At 34.0% G+C, this 17,805-nt stretch overlaps 2 protein-coding genes across 7 annotated transcripts; both read right to left on the minus strand.

The window, feature by feature from the left end:
* Positions 1-558: 558 nt before the first annotated feature.
* Positions 559-6,346, minus strand: LOC132308756 (protein FAR-RED IMPAIRED RESPONSE 1). 5 transcript variants are annotated; one of them, XR_009482468.1, is made up of 9 exons: positions 6,034-6,346; positions 2,291-4,543; positions 2,139-2,195; positions 1,791-1,859; positions 1,621-1,689; positions 1,466-1,534; positions 1,308-1,355; positions 977-1,210; positions 559-775 (listed from the first exon to the last, which is right to left on the minus strand). XR_009482468.1 is itself a non-coding variant. In XM_059806963.1 (8 exons), the coding sequence occupies exons 2-8, from the start codon at positions 4,397-4,399 to the stop codon at positions 1,154-1,156; spliced, it is 2,478 nt and encodes an 825-aa protein (XP_059662946.1). In that variant the 5' UTR covers positions 4,400-4,543; positions 6,034-6,346; the 3' UTR covers positions 559-1,153. The 5 variants fall into 5 exon arrangements, 2 of the variants coding, with proteins under 2 accessions (XP_059662946.1, XP_059662947.1); XR_009482469.1 differs by having other exon boundaries at positions 862-1,210; XR_009482467.1 differs by having other exon boundaries at positions 853-1,210.
* Positions 6,347-8,916: 2,570 nt separating this feature from the next.
* On the minus strand, positions 8,917-12,627 carry LOC132308758 (protein FAR-RED ELONGATED HYPOCOTYL 3). 2 transcript variants are annotated; one of them, XM_059806966.1, is made up of 8 exons: positions 10,450-12,627; positions 10,307-10,363; positions 9,922-9,990; positions 9,768-9,836; positions 9,600-9,668; positions 9,469-9,516; positions 9,270-9,349; positions 8,917-9,192 (listed from the first exon to the last, which is right to left on the minus strand). In XM_059806966.1, exons 1-7 carry the CDS (start codon positions 12,625-12,627, stop codon positions 9,293-9,295), a joined length of 2,547 nt encoding a protein of 848 aa, XP_059662949.1. In that variant the 3' UTR covers positions 8,917-9,192; positions 9,270-9,292. The 2 variants fall into 2 exon arrangements, with proteins under 2 accessions (XP_059662949.1, XP_059662950.1); XM_059806967.1 differs by lacking the exon at positions 9,922-9,990.
* Positions 12,628-17,805: the final 5,178 nt, after the last annotated feature.

The raw sequence follows: 17,805 nt of genomic DNA on the forward strand, positions 1-17,805 counted from the left end.
ATATGTTTTTAATTTTACTCCTCCCTCTTGGTTAAATCTCAAAATAAGAAAATGAGGATTCTTGACTACTAATATTGTTTGACAATGGATCATGACAGAATTGGGCAACTTATAAAGATCACCAATACCGAAATGTAAAACTAGGGATGGGTGTATTGCATTCTTGCAAGTTAAATGAAATGCCTTTGAATGCAGAAGTTATTGAATCGAAAGAAAAAGAAATAAGTTTGTTTTGGCGGATAGAAATTTCTCATTTTCTTAACCCTACCATAAAGGTTTTTATCGGTGTATATTTTGCATCTTGCGCACTTTCTTGTTCAACCTTCTTCTCGATGCCAACAGGACGTCACTGAAAGTAACCTACAGTTCCTATTTACAGTAGTTGTTTACTCCTATTTAACCTCTACCTTGTCCTTGTTTCTTTCTAATGTCAAGTATAATATTTATAGTTGATTGAAAAAGTAAGCTTTATTTGATTTTTCACTTTCAGTAGACTAAATTTACCTCATTTTCAAGCTTCTATTTGACATGAAAATTTCTACATCACTAATTTAAGAATTTCCCTGGCAACATATGGTACATCAATTGCAACAGAATGTCAATGTTATTAATACATGGATTCAAACAGATCTGCCCTCTTAAACCAAATCAATTTCAGACTTTAATAACTTAAGAGCATTGACAGCAGTATAGAAGAGATCATCGCGGCAATTCTGCCATCTATATGATGCAGGAAGAAGTGTATACTTTAGTTGGCGTCAGCCCCAATCATCACCTGCAAAACACAATAAATTATCCTCCTCAAAATTTCACAACACCATATTTATAATATCTTATAATGTGTTTCCGTACCCCAGAGACCTATTCATTTAATGGTCCAGATATACCCTGCTCCTGCTGATCTCCTAATGCGTTGCCATCACTAGTGCAGTGATGTGTAACATTACATAAAAAGGAATGTACAGCTAGCCTTTACCTGGGAAACAAACTCCCCACAGAAGATACTGGAATCAATTTGCCGTTTAAAGATATTACCCATCTTTTTATCCTCCAACAAAAGACTAGTGCTGAATTCTGGAACCACTTTCTGAATTCGAACCGGGATAATGTAACCACCTACAAGCTTCGGAAATCAAGAAAGACATTTCTTCCTTTATGCATGTCTTGAAGCATTGCTGTGCAACTGAGTAGGTCTCAAATTGGGCTCATCCTGAAATTCGGGTCAAAACCCCAAAGTAATAAGTCCTATGCAAGTCAATGTGTTATTGCTTCAGGTACCAATCTAATTTTGTAACTCACAAACTGACCTGCAAGCTGTAACTGAAACTGGTTGGTGGTCTAAAATCCAAATGTCCCTACAAGAGTGTGAGTAAAATATCAAAACTTTATAATCTGAACTACAATATGTAACCCAGAATTTTTCTTGTAGTAAACTAAATTACAAATCTGATTAAACAATATATACCAGTCCATGCATGTTTTGCTGAGCGCCAAAAAAACCATCATGGCTTGGTCCTATAGAATTTAATTGTCCCTACAAACCCAATATGAGAAGTTACTAAAATTCCTATAATTTTCTTTATAAATATGCATTATAGTTATGGCTTCAGTATAACATACCAGCCCTTGCATGCTCTGTTGATTAACATAGTAACCATCATGCGGTGGCTCCATCAAGTTCAATTGTATCTGAAATCGATTTAGAATCAGCATGATTTAAATTGCAATACTATTGGAAAACTAGTAATATCTGCTACTACACTGCAGTCCAAGATTACAAGAAACCATACCAGTCCTTGCACATTCTGCTGTGTCCCATAATAGCCATTAAGGGTTATTCCTTCTGAGCTCAGATTTTCCTACAAGCAAGATTGCTCATATTAAGAAAATGTGCATCATCAAAATCACTGCAGCTATAGACTTGGTCCCTTTCTAATACTTCTCAATCACAATTGCGAACATAACACAATTTTCCAAAGGTTTCGCATTTGTTTTATTAAAGAAAGCTAGGTGTTTGATATACAAAATGAACTTCATTCAAGAAAATACTGTATCCCTATTGTAGTCAAAAACGCACTTTTATCACAACATACCGTGAAAGAAATAATGGAATCACAAATAGGAATACAATAACAAACCATTTGCTGCAAGCCATCTTGTGCCTCAACAATTATAGCTTCTGGCTCCAATTGTACCTGAAATAATACCAGGCCTTCTTATTTGTTCATTTTTGGCATAAACAGTTATGGAAGTAGAATGTATTGCCACCAACAGTTAATCCACAACTGACCTTTCTTTTCTTGTTTGCATTCTTCTTCTTACTTGGTTTGGTTGCAAGGCTTCCATGATTCTCTTCTTCCATGTCACGGAGACAAAGAGCATTGCTGCTAGATTCTGCAGCAGTTTTATTATTAACATTCACACAGTTCTTCAGAGCTTCAACTAGTGCGCGAAATGCAATATTATAACTCTCTTCAGATAAGGATCCTTCTTCACCCAATTCAATGGCTTGTTTACATAAATCATTGTACCGTTGCACCCTAGTGTGCATTCTCTCTGTTCCTTCTACCATTGATTGCCTGCTCTTTGCATCTTTTGTCCACCTCTTCAAAATATAGTGAGATGGAATGCTTGAAAGGCCACAAATTTGGAGAACAATCATTGCATGCCTACACAGAAAACCTTTGTATTCAAACATAAGACATGAACAAGAAACCTCTGACTTTGTCTCACCCCATATGACCATAAAAATTTCACCCTTCTCACAATCATCAACTCTAAATGTTATACTTGTTCCATCTTCGCTCTCCTTTTTAGGATGGCATCCAACTACACCCAAAACCTCAACTTGGAATTTCTTGAATATTGCATGCGTATATAATGTCGACATTTGTTTTTCGCAAGGTGAAGGAGATTTTAATGCCGGCTGTTTATGCCAAGTATCAAAATCAGCTATGGCTTCCTCTTCGTACCTATTTTGAAGAATTGTCCCATATTGTCTTACTAACTCTTTGAGAGTAATTTTCTTTTGAATGTATTTGTCAAAGAAAGAGATTATACTTTCAGAACGTTGAGTTGTTGACATTCCAGCTAAAAAGACATCCTTCATATAAGTAGGCACCCATTTTTTGCGATCTTCATACAATGAACGAATCCATTCATCATCTCCAAGCTCAAATTTATTGACCATCTTCCACCATCTCATATCAAATTGTTCATCCGTCCAAGACTTAAAAATACATTTGTTGAATTTCACCATAAAATTCTCGTGCCGGTTTATTATATGAGCGAGAGTTTCAGGGATCTTTTCCAATATATGACAAAGAGAAAAGCAGTGACGTGCATTTGGGAAAACTTCTTCAATTGCCGCCTTCAAGGCTTTGTCTTGATCAGTAATTATCACTTTGGGAGCTTGCCCGCCCATTGCTCTGAGCCATGTCTTCATTACCCAAACAAATGTTGAATTAGTCTCATCAGCAACCAAAGCACATCCAAGTAACATGGACTGAAAGTGATGGTTCACCCCTATAAAAGGGGCAAATGGCATTTTATCGTTTCCTTTGATGTAACTGGTGTCAAAACAAACCACATCACTGAAACTGACATAATCATTCCTACTTTTAGCGTCGACCCAGAACAAATTTCTTAGACGCTGGTCTTCACTCAAGTCTATTGCATAGAAAAAATAGGGATTCTCCCTCTGGATATGCATGAAATACTCTAGCATAACTTGTGCATCTCCCTCCTCTAAAGCCAAGTATCGCCCTTTATCAAACTGAGAATGCATGTTATTGCTGAGAAAGCCAACATTTTGATATCCACCAGATTGCCTAGACATCTCAACATACATCCTTCTTGTCCGTTCACTAACAGCATGCAAAATGTCAATATTATTCTTTTCAGCCAATTTTACATTCCTATGAATTCGAAAATGGTATGCAAGGGCTGGTAAAAGCTCATGATTATGCTCCTTTATGAATTCATGAATATACCATTTTCCATCCTTCCGTCTCTTCACATGCATGCTGGCTTTGCAGCCTGTTTTTTTAACACCTGGGCGCCTACTGCTGCCCTTATCTGATTCTGGTGTGACTCCATATCTGGAACATGCAAATTTGGCATCAATAAATTCTTTTGATTTCTTTGAACGGCGGCTGTTTTTTATTGAGGTGGTAAATCCCATGGACTTCGCATATTCTTGATAAAATGAATATGCTGCCTCATGTGAATTAAATTCGATTCCATTACGTGGCTCAAAATCTGTATCCCCTTCAATAACTACAATGTCCTTTTTGAGGGAATTAACAACCCCCTCATCTCTAGCACATGCTTCATCTACATCAACCATGTTTCCACTCACTTCATTACCACTATGCACGCTGTCTCGACAATCCACCATATCACCAACCACATTTCATCTCCCCCCCTGCCCAATCATGTCCACCAAATGGTAGTTTAAGATTTATTTCTATGAAAAAAATCTTTTTTTTTTTTTTTTTTTTTTTTTTTTTTTTTCTCTCCAGTGAATCAATTACAAAATTACCTGGAAAAAAAAAAAAAAAAAACTATGTGAACAACGAAACAACATTAGCAAATTCAGTTCCAGATCAATATCCAAAAATCAAAGCTATCCTAAGCCTCTCAACATAGGACCAACCAGAGTTAAAGCAATGCCAGCAAGTCCTTTATATTGGATAATTAATTCAAACTCAATTCCAGAGTTTCATTCTCCATTTCTTTTCAGGAACATAACAAAATAGTGGGACTAATAATGAGAGGTTTCATAAGGAATTATTATTTCATGAATAGGAGAATCCTTTATTGTTTAACTTAGGTTTCACTAATAAGTCATATACCACAGTTGTTAAAGGGGCATTGTGGGTTCAACAGAGTAAGGGCATCTAACTGTATAGCTAAATAATCAGTATTTTATGGCTGCACTAAATAAGTAGAAAGGCCAAAGTTGATCATTTGGGTGGTAAAGCAAAGCAAAGACAGCCCCATCAAGCAATGAATGCAAAGGTATCAATTTTCAGTTTCAGCACATCTATCACTATATAATGCTATTATTCATTTTTCTTTTATGCTTCTCTTTCAAGATGGGACAGTTGCTTCTTTCCTAATTTTAAGTGTAAACCTCAATGATGGGATTTTCTTTTTTGGTTTTCATGCCACTAGTCAAACTTCCTGAAAAGGAATATAATTTTCTTTTTTTTAACCAAAGCCTTGGCTTGAGTGGTATGTCCTCCACCTTCCTAAGGTGAAGTCGGTGAGTATATTAACCTATGAGGAAAAATAATAACAATTCATTATTTTTCGGGTGATTGCACAAGTTACAGAAAAAAGAAATTAAAAATCCCATCAGTATGAAGGATTACAATTCCATTGGGTTAAGGGTTGAATGAATATAAAAATTAAGTTTGCATTACACCAGTTAGCAGATAAAGATAACGTTATCATCCTTTTCAAGCCAAATTATGAATATAATTGACATGTAGCTGATCCACAGCAAGCTGCAAACAAACCTCATGCATTCTCAAGAAATCAATCCACCTTCCTAATTTTTACAAAAAGCAGCTAAAGCAAAGGTGCATTGATGCAACCCCTTCCTCAAACCTGCTTTTTTAACTGACTACCCCATTTAAACTAACAGGCCCCTCTGTGGATGGTGCTTGAGTGGCAGATATATTTCTGAGAAATAGGTATTTTAGTTAGTCTTTTATGAAATCTCTAGGAATTCTTCTTAAAGAGGAAAAGGAAATCAAACAAACACTACCTTTGTATTTTCAATTTCAATTTATAATTCTGATACTTTCAAATATGACCACAAATGAGAGAGCTCCAGAAGATATATACCACTCGGTATATCTAACCATATATCACATTTCAGTTGAGAGAAGCAATACTTACATGCATATGCAAATACGTATAAATACACACACACACCCACACACACACACACATATATAGATATGTGCTCGTGTGAGTATGCACAACAGAGAGAAAAAGGGAAAGAGAGACAAAGAGGAGTACTTGCTGGCGGAGAGGATGCAGTGGTCTTCGCGTTCCTAAAACTCGATAGAATTGGGTTTTTGGCTTTCTTCTTCCTCGAATTCGAGTTTGTGTGGAGAGAAGATCTTCGAACCAAGAAGCCCTAAATTGATCGGTCGATTGTTACGATTTGAGAAAAAATTGAACTTGTTTTACCAGGATCCAAATCCAATCCCAGACATTGAACATGTTCAGCGCGTTCAATCGTGTTCGTGTACCACCTGAATCTGATCTACCAAGCCCAGAGTTAAACAAGCTCTAGGTGCAGACGAGAAGTCATACACGTGTGTGTGTGTATATATACACCAATTTTTCTTTTATTTCTCTCTCTCTCTAGCTAAACCTTTTCTTTTTTTCTTTTTTTTCTTTTTTTTTTTTTTTTTAAATTTAATCTTACATTAAACTTTTCTAAACTTCTTCCCAGAGTTGTATATTTAAAAGTACCAAAACTTCCTCGTACTTATTAATGTTAATTTAGTACTTATTAATTCATGTATGCAACAACAAAAGGAGAAATGTCCATTTTAATAAATGAATAGTTTATATCGTTTTTAATCTTTCCTAATTCACAATTTCGCAAATAAGTTATTTCAAGAAATAATAGTAAATTTATATAAATTTGAGATTCTATTTTACAAAAATTGCATAAAGACAATTTTATTTGAAATTAATTTTAATAAGAAAATGACATTACATATATATTTTTGTAAAGGGCAATATTAGAAAGAAAAAAAATCATTGTTTCTGAATTTATGAACTTAAATAGGACTTTATTATTCTAATAAAATTTTACACGACTTAATGGTCCTCTCAACTAGTAGGACTAAGGTGTAATTATTATTTTTTTTTAATAAATTACCATGAATTTCGGTTTGCTCAATTAATAAATGAAACAAATGTTTGTGGTTGGTTTGATTCCAAGTAAAAGTAAAGTATATATAGTTTTGTTTTAAGAATCTCGTCTCAGTTAATAAATAAATACAAATTGCTAGTCAAGTCAAAGCTGTTTATGAAGAGAAATATTTATTTTTCTAAATTGTCGGAATTCAAAACAGGTTTAGATTTCACAAGATTTAAAATGAAAATTATAGGACAGAGATAGTTCAATTTTATTATTAAACTTATACTACTGTTTGTAACCGGCCTAAATTGAATGTAACTCGTCTTTTTTTACTTATTTTTATTTTATTTTTTTTCTTTTCTAAATAAATCCAACATTTATTTAGGCCTTATTTGACAACTGTTTCTGTTTTACAATGTTCGGATTTCATATAAAACCAAAGCTTTAAAAAAAAAAAAAAAAAACTTATTTTAGTAAACTAAAATTTGCTGCACAAAGTTTCAAAGATGCTTGAGTGATGTATAAAAAATATTGCATTTACATTGTATTGGCTTTTTATTATTATTAAAAGAAATCTCTCAATTGCTTCCAATCTGTGCAAAATGAAATAAATGTTGCCAAGTAGTGTTTCTATTTTTTACCGATTTAGTAACAAAAACAGTTGCCCACCCTTTATCCCTTCATTTTTCCTTTTCCAACATTGATTTCCAAAAGGTTTTGATTCCAAACAACTTTGGGTGAAAAACATGTTTCTTGTATTGATGATTATAATTACTCTGTAAGCTTCTAGTTACCTGATTGTGCCTGTTAGTTTGGATGTAATATATTTTTCAAAAAATATATTTATTTTTATTTTTTGTTGTTTAGTTGACGTAAAAAATGTATGAAAAAAAATATATATATATATATATATATATATATATATATATATATTAAAACCTAACAAAAATAACTCACACATCAATTTTTGACAAATTATTTTACATGTCCCACCTAGGAATGACAAAATATCTTGCCCACCCAAGTACCCCACCTTGCTCCATGTAAAACGGTCATGAGAGTGGTTAAATGGTTTTGGGGGGTTAGGATTTATAATGACAAATTATAATTTTGTTCTTATACTTTATTTTATATTTAATAATATTAAGTGGAGTATATAATAAGCAAATTCTAATTTTTTTCTATTTCAATCAATAATATTCTTTTGTATTATTTTTATTTGAAAACTTCTATGTATTATTTTGATTTTCCAACAATAATTTTAATTTTAAGTTTCAATTAAAAAGTTGACTCTTATCTTTGTCACATAAGATAAAAAAATAAAAAAATAAAAAATTTACTGTAGTTGAAGATTTATTTTATTATTTACTTTCGTTAGATTCATATTACAATTACGAAAATACTATACAAAATCCGTCCCCACCCCTCCTCACCCGTCCGCCCCATTTAATAAATTGTTTTGGGGTGGGAATGGGGTAACTATTATAAACATGGAAATGGCGTTCCCCTCCCCAAACTGCCCCATTGCAATCTGATGGTGATTGCGTTTCCCCCTCCCCAAACTGCCCCATTGCAATCCGATGGTGATTGCGTTTCCCCCTCCCCAAACTGCCCCATTGCAATCCGATGGTGATGGCATTTCCCTCCCCAAACTGCCCCACTGCAATCCTTAATCCCGCCCGATGAATTTGATCTCAACCTAAACTTTTATCAAATTAAAAAATATATATTTTACTTAAAAAGAAAAAAAAAATTCGAGAAAAAATATTTTACTGCAAAACAAACAGAAGTGTCTTTGTATGCATGGTAGGCCTCTTTTAAGTTTTAAACCTCCCCAGGACTTGTGCCAAGGTAGAAGAAAGTGTGGCCTTCCAAACAGGTTTGAGTAAAATATTGTGTGTAGAGATTCCGGGGAAAACTTCATAACGGTTGTATTGTCTATAAAACATTAGGTAGATAGATAGGTAGGTAGGTATTAGTTGTCTACAACATAACACACAGCCAACAAGAACAAGAGACTTCAGTAGTGATAAATTACCCGCAGGTGATAAATTTAAAGGACGTAGTTAGGCTTAATAAACATCACAACAACAATTATTACAACTTTAACAAGAGAGAGAGAAGCAGAATTCGAAGTGTAAACCAGTTTTGATATCAAACTGCCTAATCTATCATCTATTTTACAGACACCAAAGGACCAAAAGAGATCCTTCTCTCTGGTAATCCTTCCATCCACAATGCACATTACATATAATTCTTTACAGAGAGTCCACCTTTTAACACCTTTTTTCCAACCTCATCTGCAAATAATAGTATTGTCATCCCATGCCATCATAGTTTTGACAGGTTTTTAAGTATTAACAGAAATGTGAATTACCTTTGCAGAGAGAAAGGTGCTCCTCATGCATGTCTTGACACATCATCATGCAATTGCGCAGATCTCACATTGGGTTCTTCCTGCCATAAGGGAGAAAAACCATTTTATGAGTACCCTATAAGTAAATTGTGTGCATGTGCACGCGCGGACATGTCCATGAAACCTATTTATTCCAATACCAAAAAAATGGTAAACTGACCCGAATCCCGTACGGGAAGCCTGGTGTTCGGAAGAAGTCCATCTGTCCCTGCAAGCATCAAACACCAAACTGTAAATAAATGACAATTTTAGTATACACTAAATGTAAAGGTCAATTGTAGGATAACATACCAGTCCATGCATACTTGGCTGAGCGCCATAATAGCCATCATGGCCTGGTGCTATAGTGTTTAATTGTCCCTTACAGATACAAGAACCAAATTTTAATAATCAAAATCATATTACATATTATATAACCATCTTCCTATTTCTCAAAATCACAAACATAATATGATGTACCAGCCCCTGGATGGTCTGTGGATTTCCGTAGTAGTTATCACGTGTAGGTCCCATTAAGTTCAATTGTACCTGAAAAAACATAGCTTGTCTTTAAATTGATAAATATATCATCATTATGTGGTGAGAGACATGATCATATAATGTCACATCATACCATTCCTTGCACACTCTGTTGGGGGCCAAAATAGCCATCAAGGGTGACAGGCCTTGAACTTAATTTATCCTACAAAAGTAAAATTCCATTTATAATGCAAGTTCAAACCATTGAAAAGCTCATTTGATATTTTAGTGCCATGAATACAGTATTTCATTGCACTTATCTGTTCTCCCTCAAGTATAACAAGAAACATCATCAACATATATATATTTATGTGTGTGTGTCATTTAATAAATTAGATTTATATCAAATGAATGAAATTTTAAATATGATACTATCTTTTTTCTTTTTTAGTAAGAGATATGATACTATCTAATGCACACGATCTATATGTAACTGAAAATATATTGAGTTGACAAACTAAATTTCAGATAAGACAAACCATTTGTTGCAAGTTTTCTTGAGTCCCCATGGTCATAACATCCGGCTCCGTGTTTACCTGCAATATGAAAGATGCCTTCTTTAAAGAAAAATGACTATGACATAACAAGAATGTGAGCACACTAATCACTATTCATTACTAACCTTTCTTTTCTTGGTTGGATTCTTCTTTTTATTTGTCTTGCTCATTCCTCTACTTTGGTTATCATCCTCAATGGAGAGAAGACCAGGAGCAGTTGTTGTGCCAGCTTCTACAAGATTCTTACTATTGTTATTAATACTAACACAACTCCCAAAAGCATCTTCTAGTGCATGGGATGCAAAATTGTAACTTTCTTGAGATAATGACCCTTCTTCACCCAATTTCATCGCTCGTTGACATAAATCATTGTATCGTTGCAACCTAGATTTTACCTGTTCAGATCCTTCTCCCATCAAATGTCTGCTCTTGGCATCATCTTTCATCCACCGTTTCAAGATATATTGAGATGGGATAGTGGAAAGGCCACATATTTGGAGAACAATCATTGCATGTCTACAGATAAAACCTTTGAATTCAAACATATGGCATATACAAGATATTTCTGACTTCAATTCATTCCAAGTAACAGTGAACTCTTGTTTCTTTTCAAATTCTTGAACTCTAAAAGTTACGGTTGTCTCATCTTCTCTCTCTCGTCGAGGAACACAAGCAACTGCACCTAAAACCTCAACTTGGAATTTCTTAAATACTGCATGTGTGTACATCCCTGACATATGTTTCTCAAAAGGTGATGGAGACTTGAGGGCAGGATGCCTGTTCCATGTATCAGAATCTGCCTTGGCTTCCTCTTCATACCTGTCCTGCAGTATTGCCTCATACTGTTTTACAAACTCTTGCACAGTTGTCTTCTTATGCACGTATTTGTCAAAAAAAGAGTTCATACTCTCAGATCGCTGAACTGTAGACATTCCAGCTAAAAAAGCATCCCTCATGTAGGTTGGTACCCATTGTATACGATCTTCATACAATGATTGAATCCATTCATTCTCTTTAAGTTCAAACCTGTCAACCAATTTTCGCCACCTTTTCTCAAACTCCTGATCGGTCCACGACCAGTGAATGCATTTCTCTAGTTTTGCCATGAAATTTTCATGTTGTTTAATTACAGGACTAAGAATTTCAGAAGCCTTCCCAAGGACATGCCACAAGAAATAGAAATGATGAGAAGATGGAAAGACCTCTGAAATAACAGATTTCATCGCTTTGTCTTGGTCTGTGATTATTACTTTTGGAGCTTGTCCACCCATTGCTTTAAGCCATGTCTGCATTACCCAAGAAAATGTAGCTGTACTTTCGTCAGACACCAAAGCACATCCAAGCAGCATGAATTGATAATGTTGATTCACCCCAATAAAAAGAGCAAGAGGCATTCTATACTTGTTTCTAACATAAGTAGTATCAAAAGACACAACATCATTGAAATTGACGTAATCATGTCTGCTTTTGGCATCGACCCAGAATAAATTCTTCAGGTGTTGATCTTCACTTAAATCAATTGCATAAAAAAAGTTGGAATTCACACTCTGCATCTGCATAAAAAACTCAAGTAAAATCTTTGCCTCTCCCACTTCGAGACCCAAATTCCGACCTTTATCAAATGGATTTTTGGAGTCATTCTTGAGTCCAACCACACTTTTGTACTCCGCAAATTGTCTTGCCATTGCAGCGTACATCTTTCTTGTTTGTTCACTAACAGCTTGAGCAGGTAAAAGTTCATGATTATGCTCCTTCTCAAATCTATGTATAATCCATTTTCCATCAGGTCTTCTCTTCACATGCATGCATGCTTTGCAGTCTGTCTTTGCACATGATCGTCGACCAGTTGCATTCTCCCCTTCTAACTTGTGTCCTTGTCTGCTACGCGGTCGATTGTAGGACTTTTCATACTCACGCTTAGTGCCATATCTAGAACAAGCAAATTTTGCATCGATGAATTCTCTTGATGTCTTTGAACGACGGCTGTTCTGTATTGCAGTATTAAATCCCATAGACCTAGCATATTCTTGATAGAAAGAATATGCTTCCCCATGTGATTCAAATTCCATACCAGAAAGCGGCTCAAGATTTATATCCTCTTTAAACTCTATCATATCTGCTGCAGGTGAATTCATGTCCCCTACATCTTCAGTGTGTACCTCATCTCCAACATCCACCATAATTCCTCTCTCTCCATCTCCATTATGCAGTTTGTCCTCAGCATCTAACAAATTATCAATTCCATTTGGTTCTTCATCTTCCTTATCATGTTCTCCGGAAGGTAATCTAAGATCTATATCCATGGCAAGAATCTAATGCACTTTCAGTAGATTCTTTTCCTTGAGTACCTGAAAAGTAGAAAGGAAACTGGAGCAAAAATAAAGCATTCAAAAAGACAACCCACAACTATGTTTAGATAAAATTATAAATTCCATTTGATCTACTTCCAGAAACTTTAAAATACCAGTCAAAATTATGATATATTCTATAATGCCTACCTCCCCCACAAGCATGAATGGTAAATAAAGAAAGATAGAAAAAATAGGAATATATTTCAAAATTACTACATATTTCCATAACTACTTTCTTATAATGTTGCTCTCTTTTGTGTTTACAGTTACTTCAAAATTGGTAAAGTACCCAAATTTGAATACACTATCTTACATAACCCTCCTAAGAGGAAGAAAAGAAAAAAGAAACGAAAAGACATGAACACTTTAGATTGCTTAGATTTGACAATTAGATTAACATGACATCTAGACACATTTACCCAGCAAGTATATAAGAGCCTGTGTAACACAGTATCCCATTTTCCCATGAGCTAAAAAGTACATGAAAATCCAAGTGATCCAATTCTCCATATATCATGCTTAGGGAGACTGAATATTTCCATTTACCTAGTCCACTCTCCTCACAAGCATTTTACACGCATAACTGTAATTATACCAGTTTGACCATTGTGCATATAATGCCAAAAGTTAGGTATGCATCCATCTACATTTCAACACCCTCAACTAATGAGAACCACACTGGGTAATAACCCTAACTATACCACGCCATGAATTTCCATCTGTCATCTATAGTGGCCAATCAAAACCTAATAGGCTCACAGCCCAACCATCTTTAAACAGCCATTATCCAACTTATAACATCTAATTACGTGAAGATTCCTTTTTTGAAGAAAATCTAAAAATTCACTCAATAACAAATGTCCAAAGACCTCTAACATTTCAAGAAATTTTCAATGTTCAGAACATTAACCAGACATCCTGCTGCCTCATTGCTGGCAGATTACTCTTATCTCCTGATTCTCTTTAACCTCCAAGCTACTTTTATAATTAACACTAAAATAACTTTTACAGTAAATTGAATTTAAAACTCTTCCAGAAGAACACTATTTTTATAGTTAACAACAAAATAGCTTTTTCTGTAAATCAAATTATATATAAGGATATTACTGCTAAGAGGGGTCGACGGGAGACAGACCTAACATTTAACATCATTTGAATTCTGACATCATTTCCATTAATAAAATCAAAGTGTTCAAAAAATAAATATTTGCTAAAAAAATGGAGAGATAAAAAGGGGAGGAAGGAAAAAAGATACATCTCATCTTAATCTTCACACAAGAGTTGACATCCCAACTATACATTGAGTTATATCGCATCATAGTGGCCTATAACCCCGCTTCACCTCCATTTGCAAGCTTCCTCGCTATACCATATACAATTCACAAAGGAATTATATACGCATGTTCTTTTCTACGATAAGTAACACACACAAACTCATGTCCCAACCAGGATATGAACCCTGTCATTCCCCCTTTAGTGAGGAAAAGATAAACTGCTCAAGTGGAAAAAAGAAAACCCTACTTTAGAGCACTTGAAGTGGATGTATATGGGGCCCGAAGAGGAGGGAGTGGAGAGTGTGGGAAACGGCTATAAGAATAAGGTCTATCTCCAATCAACAAGTTCTCCATGGCATGCACTGTAACTCGTGTACCACTCCTCTCACCTCACAACATCAAGTTAAAGGGTCACCCTTCTCACATGGTCCAAGGTTCAGATAGACTGATGCCTAGCTTGCAAGACTAATTAGCTTATACAATATTTTTTTTCCCCATTAATACCAAGATTAACCGCCCACTCTTCCAAGGTAAGGGTCCAACATTTCGTTCCACCATTTCATTTTGATCATTGTTCCAAGATGTGTGGCCTTTTCTAGTAGTGTCTCCAACTTTAATGAACTTTTTTGATGTTCTTAATACTGTCAAGCCCAGCCAGACAATACTTATACCATATGCAAACCAAGCCAAGCTTGACTAATACCCGTCTCAAACTACAAAAAAACAATGCCCAAGGTCACCACAAGCCAATTTTGCTTTAGACAAGCTTGTTTAGTAATTGGCCTGAATGTTATGCTCTATCTCATCTGCTAAAAGCTGATGAAGAAGCTCAAATGAGCTGCACACATGCAAAGCTCCAAATTTTTTTTGAAGCAACTCGATCCATACCATCAGTTAATATCACTGAGTTGTTGATAGTGTGTTGGAAGCTTCAAGTTGTAAAGAACATTTTAAAAGAAACAAAAATTAAACTGCTAATGCAAATGCTTTTATTTAAATTATATTTGCTTATTCTCTTCTTCTCTATCATCATCATACAGAGAAGACATTGACCATTATAATTATTCATGCAACTGGTTACAGACCTTCCCATTATAAAATGCACACCCATCTCAGAAACCAAAAAGCAAACCAAGATTCATAGTACAGAACTACAAAAAAATAAAATAAACAATTTATAATCAGACTTCTGAGTTATGAGTAATCCAAATCTGTTACTCGGAAACAGCAAATTTAAAAACTTTACGATTCGGTTCAGCCCCTGATCACTTATCATTTCAAATTCTCTCTTTTGTTCTAGCCAATCTTGAAGCTCTAAAAAAAATACAGAACTGAAGATAAGAAGATCCAAAAGATATCAACCCATATCAGATAACATTCTGATATAAAGTATACATAATGATAACGATATGGTGGTTCAGTGAAATTGAATGAACGCATAAGATGTGCAGAAGTAGAGAGAGTTGTTTAAAAACATTAGGGAATATACGCGTATATGTAGAGAGAGAGGGAGAGAGAGAGAGAGGGGTGAGGGAAGAGTTTTAGAGAGAGAGAGAGAGAAAGAGGTACCTCTAATTCGTTGAGCAACGCTCTCTATCTGTTCTCGATCTGCCGCTGCAAATCCACGCGAGGGGGTTCGGCGAGTGGACTGCGTTTCCCCAATTTCGGTGGATTAGGGTTTGGAGAGACTCCCACCTTCACTCGCCTTTCCTCTCACTCGCTCTTGATGGTCGCGCGTGAAACCCTCTGTCTTGGGGAGCGTTTTATGAGGCCAGCAAACGTGAAAGCGCGTGCCATAAGCCTTGCCTTTTATCCACCGCTCCACAAAACCATTGTTACATAATTTCAATACTTTAAATTTTGGACTACTTTTTTTTTTTTTTTTTTTTTTTTCTGTATTTTTTTTTTACGTTTTTTTTTTGGGCAAATAAGTTTAAATTGCACTTATCACCCACCAAGTTTCTATAATTCTAAATCTTTTTTTTTCTTAAAATTACACTGTCTTCCCTCAAGTTACACAATCCTTCTTAACTGGTATCGTTCTCACGCTCCGAGCGCGCCCGCTCCACGCTCCGTGTACACTTTGACTCAAATTCTCACTATTTATGACTTAATTTTGCCGCTCTCATATTCCTGCTCTCGAATTCGTTCTCGTTTCCTTTACCGTTTTATGTGACTTAGGCCTTTCCTGAATTTAATTATCATTTTAACTTTTGCCTTACATTATTATATTATTTTAGTTAACAAATGGAGTTAAAAGTGCAAAGACATGAGTAATTATATTTTTGCACTTTATTTTGTTCATGTAAACAATGTTTCTAATGATTTTGTTGACCGAAAGGAAGAATTTTGATGCAAAACTTTAAGGGATGTTAGTTTAATTTTTTAATGAATATATGAGACTCATAATGCAAAATAGAAGAAGAAAAAAATATGCGACTCTATAATTATAATATACATCATAAAAGTTGAATGCATTAACTAACACTGATTTTATGTGTGGTATAAGTTGTAAGATATTTATTTTTCTACTAGTGTCATCAAACATTAAATTTACTTATATTAGTGAATTAAAATTTTAAAAAAATAATTTTATCTTTGAGAGACTGTCTTGTTAATAAAAATATATATTTCAAGTTGATAAAAAAATAGTAAGATACTCAAACAAGACAATTATTAAACAAACTATTTTATAGGAAGTAAAATGTTGGACTTTTAAAAAGATTTGTGTGGCAAAAATGCAAATGCTAAGATAGTTTGAGTCTTTATAAAAATGCCCTCTAAAAATTTAAGAAATTTTAAAAAGAAATCCAATAATATTTTAAAATAAACTATTATTAACTCTAAATTCAAAAGAACCCCTCTATACTTAATTTTTGCATTTAATTGTTTTGGTTAAAAAAAATAATTGTGGAGATTTATTTCACCCCTCCACATGTGTATTCGTCTTTGGCCAAATAATGTTCAAACAACAAAATTCAATTATTAAGGTTGTCTCACTGGAATAAATTTCTGGCATGCATAAGATTTGTTTACCGGACTATATTGTGAGATGAAATTGTTAGAAATAATTTTTAAAAATTAAATATTATAAGTGAGATGATAGAAGAGAATATAAAAATAAAATTTATGTGATCAAATTTGAAATTAAGACATAATAATAATTATAATATTAATAATAATGACGATGATGACCCGAAATTACACCGATTACTGTTGGAATAAAAAAATCGCTTTTAGCTGTTAAAAAATTGTTGTTAGTAAAAATCATGATAGGTGTTTAGTGACACATTATAATAAGTACTTTTCAGAATTAAATTATTTTAAAAATAATTTAGTAATAATTTTTTTAAACACTTTTATTGCTAATTTTACAATTGTTTCCTTTAATAGAATGTTACCATATTTGATAATAACAACTTTATTAAGGAATGAGTGAAATTATTTTTATAAAAAATAAAATAAAAAAATTATCTAGTGAAAAATAGTTACTTAAAATGTTCAATCTCTACTAAGCAATTTAAAAAAATTTAAATTCTAATTTTAATCAAAATCTCTCCTGAGCTAAATTTGATAACCAATAAAAACATTTTCTTTTTTTTTTATAATTACCAAACAGAACAAAATATAATTTTAAAAAAAAATACTTTAGTAATTTCAAACTAGCTCTAAATTGACTTAAACTATTGGATGACTTTTCTATAGTGGATTATTGAATGACTCAAAAATACTTTAGTAATTTCAAACCAGCTCTAAATTGACTTAATTTCATGCTATATATTCATTATTGGATGACTTTTCTATAGTGGATTATTGAATGACTCTCTTTATCGTTGGTGTGTACTTTTGGATTTGT

This window comes from Cornus florida, unplaced genomic scaffold, assembly GCF_030987335.1.
Source record: "Cornus florida cultivar Cherokee Brave unplaced genomic scaffold, ASM3098733v1 CherokeeBrave_3.0.0_Hap2_Chr05, whole genome shotgun sequence".
Classification (NCBI taxonomy): Eukaryota; Viridiplantae; Streptophyta; class Magnoliopsida; order Cornales; family Cornaceae; genus Cornus; species Cornus florida.